This window comes from Hydra vulgaris, chromosome 14, assembly GCF_038396675.1.
Source record: "Hydra vulgaris chromosome 14, alternate assembly HydraT2T_AEP".
Taxonomy (NCBI): Eukaryota; Metazoa; Cnidaria; class Hydrozoa; order Anthoathecata; family Hydridae; genus Hydra; species Hydra vulgaris.
The window spans coordinates 11,178,927-11,193,221 of NC_088933.1; the positions used below are offsets into that span (position 1 = coordinate 11,178,927).

The 14,295-nt window shown below is 26.3% G+C and overlaps 1 protein-coding gene across 2 annotated transcripts in view; it reads left to right on the top strand.

Moving 5' to 3' along the window:
* Window positions 1-14,295, top strand: part of LOC100202032 (mitogen-activated protein kinase kinase kinase 1) — a 45,498-nt gene that overhangs the window by 19,806 nt on the left and 11,397 nt on the right. For both annotated transcript variants that reach the window (XM_065817345.1, XM_065817344.1), the window contains 5 exons: window positions 2,503-2,721; window positions 5,601-5,722; window positions 7,686-8,290; window positions 8,412-8,698; window positions 9,632-9,781. In XM_065817345.1, the coding sequence (XP_065673417.1) occupies window positions 2,503-2,721; window positions 5,601-5,722; window positions 7,686-8,290; window positions 8,412-8,698; window positions 9,632-9,781 (1,383 nt within the window). The remainder of the gene's footprint in view (window positions 1-2,502; window positions 2,722-5,600; window positions 5,723-7,685; window positions 8,291-8,411; window positions 8,699-9,631; window positions 9,782-14,295) is intronic.

The following is a 14,295-nucleotide window of genomic DNA, read 5'->3' on the forward strand; positions in this document are numbered from 1 at the left end:
TCAGTTTATTATTTGATACAAATTAAAAATATTCAAATAAATTAAAACGCTATTTGAATATCCTACATGGTTGGGTGGTTGTAAATTAATGATTTTAATTTGAGCATATTTGTAATGTAATTAATAAAACACATTTTAATTTAATAATTTAATAAAAAACATTCTTAATACAAAATCAATATTAAATGAAACATTTTTTAATCAAAAAATAAGAAATACGAAAAAAAATTTCTAGGAATAAATTTGTTTTATTTCTGACCCGCATATAAGTCGAATTGCTGTTTTAAAGTAAATATTTCGATCAAAATTTCTTGACTTATATGCGAGTATATACGGTAGTTTTTAGTAAATGGTTGCAACCCTACTCTATCTGAAAATCGGTTGTTTTTTTTTTCCAACTTAAACCTGGTTAAATTGTTAATATGTAAAAACTAACTAAAGCAATTTTGATAATAAAATTTTCAAAAGTTATTTATTTACAATAGGGTTTTAACTCAAAATCCAGCAATTATTTTTGAAATGTTCAATTATTTTGAGATTTTAAAATGAATCTTGAGCATTTTTTAATTGCACCAAATAAAACAAAAGTATGAACAATGCAGAATGAAATTTAATAGTAATTCATGCAATATAAAGTTTTCATTATTAATTTATAACAAGTTGTTTGTTAAATCAATCAACCTGATTATTGTGACAAATTGTTTTTACTAGTGCAGTCTTTCGGAAATAGTAAGAAACTAATTTTAACCAAATATCTCATGATTGTTTTATTACAAAGTAAGAATAATAATAACATGATCATGACAGATAATTTAACTTTTCTTTATGTCTTTACAAAGTAATAGATTGGTTTATATTGCATTTATGTTAATAGATTGTATGTTTTTATATTTATGGAATTTTAAAGTTATTTTTAAATTTAACTTTAAAGCTATTTTTTTAAGAGAACAAACAACTGTTTACACCTGAGCTTGCTTTGACCCTAATTTTATCTTTTTTCCCTTTTTGCAGTGTATGAATCAACAAAAAAATCTGGAAATCTTCAATTTTTAAAAGTTTGAATAATGAAAGGAACGACGAAGACAAATTATTTGTATTTCTAGTGCAATTTAAAGGTTATATTCATGCTAATTTTGATAGTACATGGTTGGGGTTTGAAATCTTGTAAAAATGGTTCAGTAAAAGAAGTTTTATGATTTTTTTTCAGTTCTGGGTAAGAAAATAGCACAAGTTATACAAATGTATCAAGTTTACATGTGTCTAACATTGGATGTGCACCAAATACTTATACACCACTAGTCTTATCCAAGAATGGTTGCATTTGAGTTGCACTTGCATGTTTTCAAAATATACTTTATGTAATTTAAGTAAACTATGCTTAGTATACTTGCATATAATTGTAATTTACACACATTTATTTACATGCACTTGTAGTTTACATGCATTTATTTACATGTGCATGAAATTAAGATGCATGTATTTATATGCACTTCTAATTTACATGCGTGTATTTACATGTACTGTTTATGCACTATAGAATTGTACTGTTGAACAAAGATGTTTTCATTCAAAATTATTGCCTTATCACTGATTATTATCACTTGATAATTTAGGTGTTTATTATATATTTTTTTGTCTTTTTATTTAGTTCTGTAAGTGGTGGTTTTTAAAAACTACTTTTTTTGCAGAGTTGAAGTTGGAGATAAGCTGTTTGCTTTGGCTATGTAAAAATTTTCTATACTTTTTAACCGGTTGGACTTTGTGTTAACTTTATCTTGTGTCTTATTTAACATATACTTAAGAATAGTCCAGAATATCTATAAAAAGGATTTTATAAAACAAATCTGTGAACAAGTATTAACATAAAGAAAGTTGCTAGATACAATTCATTTATGGACAACTGAAAATTTTTCTTGACTCAGAGTTGTTAGGATGCCATTAAAAAGTTTTTGTTAATAGGTCTTTTTCTTATATGCAACATATTGAAATAAGTTTCATACAAGTAGAATTATATATGGTGTTTTTGAAAAAAAATAATTAAATTTCTTATTTTAAATAAATTAATAAGTATGATGCAAAAATATTCAAAGTGAATTTTGATTTTTTTAACAATTTCATGAAATTTGTACAAAATCATCTGTTAAATCTTTTGTGACAACAGAGTTTTGAAAAAATCAGTTTTATTTAATAAATTTTTATGTATTAAAAAAAAAAAAAAAAAAAAAAATTTTTTGTATGAGTTAACGAAAATAGTTATAAATTTTTTTTTTGATTTTACTGTTAAAATTCTTTTAAGTTTCTATATTTGCTAGGCAACATATCTGGTTAAATCAGTTAAATTGGCCTCTGATTTTATCATATCTTAGTAGTATTTGACTTGTAAAGTATAGCAAGTTATTTCACACTTTTCACAAAATAAAGTATTATATTTTTAAAAATTTATTGAAAGTTCTTTTTTATTTTATTTTTTTGTAATTTTTTCATTGTAATTTTTTTATATAGATATTTGGCTTTGAAGCTGTTGCATGTTTGTTTTCAAGAGATTGGAAACATCGAGAATCTGGGTTACGTTATATTAGTCGTAAAGCTGTAAAAACACTTACGGAGCGTCGTTCAACAACATCTTATGTTGAAAATAAGCATGAAACAGTTCAAGCTTTTACAGCTGTATTAGAATATGTTTTAGCTGATCCTGTATATAATGTTTTCATTGGTGCACTTGTAAGAATAATTTCTAAAATTTTGACTTTACTTGTTAACTGGGTTTCTGAATACTTTTTATCAAATTTTAAATCCAATACAGCAAGTATTTGTTTTTAAAGTTAAAATTATTGCAATAAAAACCTTTTCCCTTGCATTCTTCATAATGATTTAATTCTGTTTCAACATTGCTACATAAAGTTTCACTCTCTTTTAAAGTTTTATCTTGATGTAAAAATTTGCTAGAACACAATACCAATAATGCATGAGCTATTAAGAAAAGTCAACTTCAAGTTTATTAGAATTTAATACAGATTTAAGTTTAAACAATGATTTCAATGCCTATAAAGATTTACTATAGGAAATCAAACTTCTAGCTGTAGAGTATCTTAACTGAGAAGATTCAGAAACCCTACTTGATAACAAGTCTTTCCAGGAAACATGTGCGATTTTTTGTCTTGTATGTCCATGCATGAGTATTTCACTTTAGACAACTTGGTCACGGCTGTTTGCAAGTTTTATTATATTAATTTTTGTGAAAAAAAGTTTCAAAAACAAAGAAAGCGAAACTAACAAAATTGGAAATTAAAATAAACTTAAATAGAAAAAAAAAAATTATTAATTTAAATAATTTGTGTACTGTTTTTATTTTTGTGTCTTTACAGTGGTACTTATTTTTAGCAATGAAATTTGATTTAAAGTTAAAGCAAAAAAAACAAAAAAATAATTTTAACTGTTTTATAAGAAAATACTTTATTTTAATGTCAACTTAAAAGTTGACATTAAAATTAACAATTTTCCTATATTTTGCTTTTAAGTTGACATATACATGAACGATTTTCCTAACAGTTAAAATTATTTTTTTTGTTTTTTTGCTTTAACTTTATTAAGTATTAAAAGCCATCTGTTTGTAAAATATATTTGTATAATTTTAATGTAACAAGTATATATTGCCCCTATAAGAAATAATATATGTATACATATAATATATGTATATATGCATGTGTATACTTTTATGTATAACTTTTTCTTTTATATTATAATATTTATTTGTATTGAAGTATATGCATGTTTAGCTTATTTGGATAAGGTGTTAAGTTCATACACGGAACGTCTATGGTTTGTTAACTGTAACTGTCCAACTTTTTATTTTATTTCAAATACAGCTTGTCATATGTTTGCTTTGTAACCATTTATCTTTTCTTATTTGTATATAAAATAACTTTTTGTTGTATGTTTTTAATTGATATGTGTCTTATCACATTCAGATTTCTTATACTATTTAAGCCTTTCAGTGTATTTTCTAAGTGAGGCGCACACACATATATACATAGTTTTTAAGCTTTAATTAGGACATGCCGTCTGCACATTTTTCATATAGCCTTAATCTTTTCATATTACCTTTCTTTTCCTGTACATTTTTTATCCCTAATCTTTTAGTGGAGACATGCTTCTTTTTGACATTCAACTCTGCGTTAGTAAGTGACCTGGGCATACTAAAAGTGAGGCATTTTGCAAATCCGGCCCCAGCAAAATTATATGATTTAGCAGGGGGTTAATAGTCCGAGCTAGAAAATTTATAACTCTTTATATATTATAATTTTACATTTATATTTACTATTTATTAAATTCTGGCATATATTTATGCCAGTATTTAATAAATAGGGACAGATACAGTAAAAAGATGCAACTTGTTGAATAAGAAGCCATGCAAAAATGAGTTATGCTTTATTGTTATAGAGATAATAGCTTGTTTGAGAATTGACCATGGTTACAGAAACAGCATAAAAGAGGAAGGCTAAAGCCTTCTGCTGTTGATGATGATGATGATGATGATGATGATGATGATGATGATGATGATGATGATGATGATGATGATGATGATGATGATGATGATGATGATGATGATGATGATGATGATGATGATGATGATGATGATGATGATGATTATGATGGTGGTAATGATGATTATGATCATAATGATCTTTATATATACATATATATACAAAATATAACATGAATTTAAAAAAAAAAAATTTCTACTTTAGGATTTATAAATATTTATGTAGCTCTTATCACAAATCCGGCCCCAGTTATATTTTATCAACTCTGGCCCTGGCCCTGGTCAAATATCAACCCCAGTTGTTTACTACTCTGCGTGTGTAAAAAACAAAAAATCTAAGGATAAGATGGGTTTCAAACCACAGACATTCCATCTAAGAAGTAACTGTCTTATCCAAATATGCTAAACATGCGTATATTTCGTGACAAATAAATATTATTATATAATACAAAAAATTATATATAAAAGTGTACACACACATTACACAGACATTTTCATTTAGGGACAATATATACTTGTTACATTAAAGTAAATATATACAAATATATTTTACAAACAGATTGCAATTTATATTTTCACTTTCTTCTTTAAAAAAATAGATAATAAAATATAGGAGAAATCATTCTTTTTAATGTTGATTTAAACTGTTTTTTTTTTTTTTTCTTTTCTTATTTTGTTGCTGAAAATAACAATAATTCTAAAGAAACAAAAATAAAAACAGTACATAAATTATTTAGTTTATTAATTTCTTTTTATTTTAAAGTACTTTAATTTCTTTTAATTTCCTATTTTGTTTCCACAATGATTAATACAATAACTTGCAAATGACCGTGATCAAGTTGTCTAAAATAAAATACTCATGTGTGATCATACAAGACAAAAAACCGCAGTTGTTTTCTGGGAATACTTGTATTAATGTCAAACTTTAAAATGTCACATTTTTTTATTTTGAAAAGTTTATTATATTATTCTTTATTACTACTTATAAAAACATAAAAGTCATATTTAATTTTTTTTGTCATATTTAATCTTTTTTTTATCTTTTATATACTTGAAGCGTGCATTTCGTGCAATTATTTCTGCAGTTCAAAATCGTACACAAAACGAAATTAACTTGTTCAATCAAGCAATTAAACCAGTTATAGAAAAAATCATTTTGAAGTGTGCAGATGCAAACAGGTATGTATATATATATATATATATATATATATATATATATATATATATGTATATATATATATATATATATATATATATATATATATATATATATATACATATATATATAAATATATATATATATATATATATGTATATATATATATGTATATATATATGTATATATATGTGTATATATATATATATATATATATATATATATATATATATATATATATATATATATATATATATATATATATATATATATATATATATATATATATATATATATATAGATCTATAGTTTGTTGTCTTTGGGAAGAGCGGAAAGAAAAAAGTGATTCTTACGCCAACACACACGTCACTTTTAATTACTTTTGACTTTCGTCCAACATTTGCGTGTTGGACGAAAGTAAAAACCATTAATTTAATTACAAATAAATCGTTTTTTAAAAAAATCACAAAAACGCAAATTTAATTGACCAGAATGTTTTAAAAACATTCTGAATGTTTTTAACAATATAAACAATGTTTTTATTTTTATTTTTTTTAATAAAATGTTTTTATTTTTAATTTTTTTAATAAAATGTTTTTATTTTTATTTTTTTTTACTGTAAATCATGCGCGGAGTGTTGATACATCGACTATCTTATAGCCTGACTCGCAAGGGGGTGCTGCTACATCGACTGACAAATAGCCTGACCCGCAAGGGAGTGCTGCTACATCTACTATCTTTTTTAGCTTGACCCGCAAGGGAGTGTTGCTACATCGACTGAGGGTTTGGTTGGGGCAGGCAGTCTACGAATTAATTAAAAATAATAATTCCGGTCTTGCATTTTAATTTTTACTTTTTGTCAACAAAATATGGAAAAAACTTTCGGACAACATCTACGGGTTGTATATATATATATATATATATATATATATATATATATATATATATATATATATATATATATATATATATATATATATATATATATATATATATATATATATATATATATATATATATATATATATATATACATATATATATATATATATATATATATTTATATATTTATATATATATATATATATATATATATATATATATATATATATATATATATATATGTATGTATTATTATTTAGCTAATCTGTGTAATTAAAATGTTCTGCAAGAGAAGAAAATTTTGTCTATTTTTTTAGCCATAGTTAATAAATGAAACATTAATTTTTTTTTTTTTTTTTTTTATCATCTAGAAAGCAATTTTTACTTAACTTAAAGAGCACAGTAGCTTAACTGTTAACCTTTTTTAATGACACTTAATAATTTAATTTAGGTAGCTTTTGTTACAAGTATGTACTTCTCAATTAAAATAGTTATGGGGTAATTAGAAAAGCAATTACTAAGTATTCAAGAAGTCACAAATTACATTATTATGTGATTTGTGACTAAGTTCTTTTTAATTGCTTATGCGTTCGATATTTTTTATATATTGTGAAGCTTGCATATGTCTATGCATTATGCATTTTTTATTCATTGCAAGGTTTGCATATATGTGACAGTTTTAATGGTAAGTGATATAACATCATCTTTAATATATGTAATGTTACAGAATTAATATAAGTTTAGGATATTTAAACTTGAGGATTTAATATACAAATATATATAGTTTGGTGTAATAAAAAACAATAAAATTTGAATATTTAAAAAAATATACTAAGTAAACATTGATAATTATTTAAAATAAGTTTTATGTAATAAGAAAATAATTTTTGTATTTATTAATGATATTTTTTTTGTTCTTTTTTGTTGAAATAAAAAAAAAAGTTTTTTATATTCTCCTGAGAACAAAGGTTTTTGCAAGAAATCTATGTAAAAAATTTTTCTCCTATCTTCCTGTGTAGCTTACTCACACAATTTCAAGTTTTTCAAGTTTTCTATCAATCCTTATTATTATAGTATTACTATTTAATTTATTTTGCTTTTTAGACGTGTAGTCATCATTGCCATAAAAGTTTTAATAGAGTTTGTACAAGGTGAACTTTATGCATTGAGTAATGGATCAGAAAATTTCATGAATCTTATATTTATATGTTATAAAATTAATAATGAAGAGCTATCCAATTGGCAGTGGTGGTTAGGTCGCTTGGCTTTCATGCGACGACTGCTTGATGAACATGGTCATTTAGTGTTACATTGTGAAGATGATCTTCTCAACCTTGCTTTACCAGTCTCACCACGCATTGATATGGATTTGAACCAATTTTTAACATCTCTTGAAGAAAATATTCACACTCGTTCAACATTTGATGATGTAGCTATTCAAAGGCTCCATGATATTGTAATTTTTACAACTTCAGCAATCTTATCTACTCATAAAAAAGTACATTTAAATGCTTTGTCATTACTAGTAAAATGCATAGCTATATCTTCACATGATTCAGTGGCGTTTCAGCGTATTAAAAAAACAATAAATGATTTAAATCATAGTATAAAGAGTAAACTTCATAGACACTTATCTTCAGAAGCTCAGAGAGAGCAGCATGACATATTGAATATTTTAGATGATTATGAAGATCACCCGGATCAGCGAGGTTATTGAGTTTGATTTTAATTTCAAAATGACAGATTTGATATTAAAAAAAAGTTTTGAATAATTTTGATATAAATAATTTAATTTTAAGATAAAATTAATTAAATTTATTTAAAATTAAGGTAATTTTGATGTCACACTAAATGAAGATGAAGAAAAAGAATTAGCTGAAGCTGGTGCCTCTGCAGCTTTAACACCACCTGCATCTCCTAAAAATGTGCAGAAACCTCATGTTAGTCCTCCATCTTCTGCCTATGATCCTGGTTTAAAATGTGTGCGACAAGTAGAAGATGACGAAGCAGTTGCTCTTGCAGTAGCTTTAGAAAAGTCTATGCAGAGACCTGAAAATGTAATACCTGAGCAGCTAATACCTACAGATGATATAACACTAGTTTACATTCAACCAGTTGTAAGTATATATATCTTCATTAAAACATAGTTGTTATAATAATTTAGTATAGTTTTGGTAATTGAGATATTTACTTGTTTATCTTTCAACACTTTACCTGTTTTTGGTGCGCAATAGCTCCAAATTTTTTAAGATTAAAAATTTTTGGTACAGAGAATAAGATTAAAAATACCTCTAAATTGAATAAAGACTTGTCTTTTTACAAGCTAAAGATGTATCAACACTGCTTTATTTCAATGCTAGAGGTATAAAACAATTAAATTGTTTATTTAAGAAACCTATCAAGTGCCCTTTTTTGAATTTTAGGAAAACTAAAAAAAACTTTCAAATTTTAAAATTATTGAAGGTTTTAATTTAGGAAAAGGTTTGAAATGTTTCTAATTGCATTGCAAAAGTAAATAATGCTTGGGGTTTATTTCAAAAAATTTATATTTTATGCAAAATATTTTAAAATCTTTTTTACTCAATGGGTTTCTGCAATAAAAAATAAATTTTTACCTAAAAAAGGTTAAGTACTACTTAGGACATGGTGGGGATCAAACTTGGAACTTCTCGCTTATGAGGCGAATGCTCTATCACTACACTACTACCACACTACAGAATATATACAATTTTATATATAGGAGTATACATATACGAGTTATAAAATATTTTAGTTAGTTTTTATAAATGACATAAATTCAACTCGTTTCTCCGTGCAGCGGCCTTGTTTGTCAAGGTTCATGTTTCGGAGTTATAGAGTTGAGAGAGGGTTGTACCACAAATAAGTAGCCTCCTTTTCTGTAGTGGTCTTCTCGGCATTGAGGAGGTGAAGTAACAAAAAAAAAAAAAAAAACACATTTAATATAAACATAATTTTTATGGAATTTCATAATATAATTACCTTATAAAAACAACAAAAACTAGTTTTTTATGTTTTTTTTGGATAAATAGGATGGTAGAGATAGTGAAACATGCTCACCTAAAAATGTGTACTTGGAAAATATTCACTGGAAAAAAGGAGGCTTGCTGGGTACAGGAGCTTTTTCTACTTGTTATGAAGCCATGGATTTTAAAAGTGGGCGTTTGATGGCAGTAAAACAGGTATACTTTTTATAAAAACTTTTTGCATAGAAAATGTGGATTTTTTTTAATGTGGATCGTAAAAAATAATATTTTTATATATTATTGGAAATGAGGTAAAAAATTATATTTTGTGTTTTAATATATATAAATATAATATATATATAAATATATATATATATATATATATATATATATATATATATATATATATATATATATATATATATATTATATTTATATATATATATATTATATTTATGTATTATATATAATATATATTTATATATAATATAGTTTAGAGACATTTCTAATTGAAAAGAAACAAAAGCAAAAATTGTCAAATTATATGAAGGTAGCTAGACAAGCTGTTGGATATAATAAAATGTAGATGCAACATATTACTTTTTATAGATGAAAGTTCTTCATATAAGGAAGTTAATTTTTGCTCTGAAGGAGTTCACATATTATGCATTTTTTCTAAAGATATTAAGATGCCACAACTTGATTTATTATGGCTCAGATCTCAACATGATAAGGTTGATGAAAAGTCAGGCTACCAAATATAATGAATAGACAAGGTAGAAAGAGAAAGGTTATGGAAGGGAAAAGAAAATAACATACTGCATCTTTAGAAAAAATAAAAAATTGATTAAAATATCTTATATGAAAAGACAGGTTCAAATTGAAAATGTTGAAATAAAGTTTATAAATCATTGGAACTTTAATCAAGAAATTTCACCTGAAAATAATAAGGATGTAAATGAAATATCCTTAGAAGACAGTTCAAATAACATTAAACAAAAACTTCCCTATTTATTGCTATTAAACAGAATTAAATGAAGATCCCCAATACAGCACTTTCATCTCTTCGATTTGACATACCTCCTGCTGCTACATCTGGAATTGTATCTGCTTTCCTTCAAGATTCAATAAAATTCTTTACTTGACTCCAAAAATGGCTAATTTCGTGCATGTGATCCTAAAAAAAATTGGAGGGCCAGACAAGAGGTTATGGTTAAAACTAGAGTTTTAATCATAACCTCAGAACTTTTTTTCTCCATAACCGCAAAACTTTTTTACACCAAAAAGTTCTGCGACTTTTTTGTGCCATTACCTTGGTTGCAATGGCTGCCAAGAGTTCTGTGTCAAATATGATCGAAGGGGCACTAACACTACTACTAACACTACTATTAAGTTTAACAATATATAAAGAGGTTGGATCAGATTTAACAAATTCAATGGCTGTATCTCGTAATTTGGTGGGTTATTTACTCATCTGAAGAAACTTATTTAAAAAAATGTTTTTGATTAATTTGAATGTTACGTACAAATGAGCTACCTTTAAAAGACCTGATTGCAAATCTTGATGGACCTACAAACTCCAAGGATGGATTTATAGTGCCTATAGGCAAACTATTATCAAAAAATAAGTAAAGTAAAACAACTAGAAAAGTTTGAATTGATTAGAAAGATCGAACATTGAATAAAGTTTTGGATGACATTTTAAATGTCAAGCGATAGTTTACAAAGCTACAAGTTATTTCCTTGTCTTGAATCAGGTATCTTAAATCCTTTTATTGTCAACAGAAAATGTGGCAATCTTGCCATAGGAAGTTGCTCACAACATTTTAAAAATCTAAAAGTTTTTCCCAGTTTGTGGCTTAAATATACTTTCTTATGTGGTTTAAATTCAAGATAAAGCACTTTATTATAGGTGAACCTCGTCATCCTAACCAAACTTCTTTATTTATAAAATCTCTATAAAATTTCACTTCTATTGAGACGTAACTTGATATAGATTTTGAGAAAAATATTTTTACTGATTTATGGCACCCACCATGTTGCCAGGTGTCATGAAGCATGGCCTTTTTTAGGAGTTGACACTTTTTTGGTATTTTCTGTTTAGACATTTTTTTCTCTTATAACATGGGGAATGAAAATTAACAATAAAATATTTTTATTCTTATCCGTAATATTTATAAATATATATATATATATATATATATATATATATATATATATATGTATATGTATATATATGTATATATATGTATATATATGTATACATATGTATACGAGGGTCACTATTTATATTTTGGGAATTGGCAACACTGATGTCATGTGAGTCCATCTGACGGTTCCATCATAAAGTTTTTTGATGATATACGTACTCAGAACATTTTGTCATACGAACGCTATTTGTTTATTATATATTTAGTTGAAAGTTTCGTCTCGGCAAAAATGGAACTGAATCATGGATATTTTTGTGCAATGATTTTTTACGACTTTCGACGTTGATTATCACAACAAAAGTGTGTCAATCAATTTAATTTGACTATTGACGATGAAGCTTCATCAAAAACCACTGTGTATCGCTGGTATAGTGAATTCAATCGTAGTCGTAGTTCGCTGTCCGACGAGTTTCATGAAGGTCGTCCAAAATCAACTGTAGTACCAGAAAACATCGATGCTGTGCACGAAATGATTAAGCAAGATCATCATGTAGCCTACTGTGAGATTGAGGCATCCCTAAGCATTAGTTTCACCAGCATATATGCGATTTTACATGGACGCTTAGCTGTGCAAGTTATGTTCGTGTTGGATCCCACATATTTGACAATCACTCAAAAAACGGCTCGTATCGATTGTTGCAAAGAAATGTTTAAGAAATACAATCGCGGTGCTTCAAAAGACGTTTATAAAATTGTGACCGGTGACGAATCACGGATATATTTGTATGAGCCCGAAAGTAAGCAGCAGTCGACTGTATGGGTGTTCCAAGATGAACCAAATCCAACAAAAGTTGTTCGCACATGAAGCATTTCAAAGAAAATGGTGACCTGTTTCTTCAGAAAAACTGGTCATATTGCAACAGTGCCTCTAGAGGATCGTAGAACAGTAAATTCTGAGTGGAACACAACCATCAGTTTGCCAGAAATCTTCGGCGAAATAAGGAAAACAAACAAGAGACGTTGGATTCTTCTTCATCATGAAAATGCAAGCTCTAACACATCAGCTCAAACAAGAGACTATTTGAGCACTTAAAACATCAAATTGATGGGTCATCCGCCGTACAGCCCTGATTTGGCACCTAATGATTTCTTTTTGTTCCCATCCATGAAGAATAAACTGCGTGGTCAATGATTTTCATTGCCCGAAGAAGCTATTGAAGTGTTCAAAAATCATATTTTAGAGATACCTCATTCGGAATGGAATAAATGCTTTGAAAATTGGTTTAAGAGCATGCAAAAGTGTATCGATCATCGTGGGGAGTACTTTGAAAAACAATAAAAATATATTCGCAGCCTAACTATTTATTTTTGCTCCTATTCCCGAAATATAAATATGAAACCCTTGTATAAATGTATGTATATATATATATATATATATATATATATATATATATATATATATATATATATATCAGTGCATGTGATAAATAAAATCTCCCAGCGCGATGTTTTGCGCCTGTAATACTTAAACATGTTATCAACAAGCGCGATTATGCGCTCTCAGCATCATTTTTTAGTTAATGCATTTGTCTATCTACTAGAAAAAATTTGTTGCTGCACATAACATAACTATTAATAAATATGTAATGTCATGTTATGTTTTAATAAAAATAATATGTGCTGGACTTTGAAAAACAATAAAACTGATGTGCATTTGTCAAGTAATTCCATTTGTATACAATGAAAATTCTTCCAGGTCAAAATAAATGTCTTTAAATTTACTTAAAAAAACTCAAACACTTTTGTACTTGCTGGTCCATCTTGTCTCCCATAGAAGAAAAGTATTTGTGACAGAAGATTGCTGTTTTGGGCTTTTATAAAAGAATACCATAATTGCTTTAATAGTGCCAATAGTATTTTGTACCACTGCAACATCTTTTAGATCAATACCTACAAGATTAAGTTTATGTGAAGCGTAGTGAACAAAAACTTAAAAAGTTTAAAAAAAGCAAAAAGATTTTAGAAAACAAAAAGTTTCTTTTATTGTTAATCTTTATATATCTTATTTCATTATTTTATCAACATTTTTTTGTGCACAACTTGTTGTCAAATTTAACTGTCAAATTTCAATTATTTTAGTTTAATTATTTTTTACAATATTTTTACTTGTTTTTCCTTTGACTGTCTTGAAACAGTTTTGAACCCTTGAGCAATTTTTTTTTCACCTTAATAGTACTGACATATTACGATTTTTTTTCCAAAACCGTACAAACAAATAGTTAATTTTTTTTTGAAACCAAAACGAAACATCACCAAAAAATAAGTTTGTTATGAAACCGTACTGCTTAAGATTTAAAATTTATTCTTACCAAAACCGTACAATAGTAACAACTTTCATGGCACTCAGATTGATTAGAAACAAAAAGTTTTTTTTCTAAATTTAAAAAATCCCCTTGCCCATGTAATAGTTACCTAATATTTACTTATAAATAATTACTTAAAAAATATTTACTAATGTTCACATTTTTTAATTGTTTGAAAAAATGCATATGCAGTGATGCATTTGTTGATCTCTAAAAC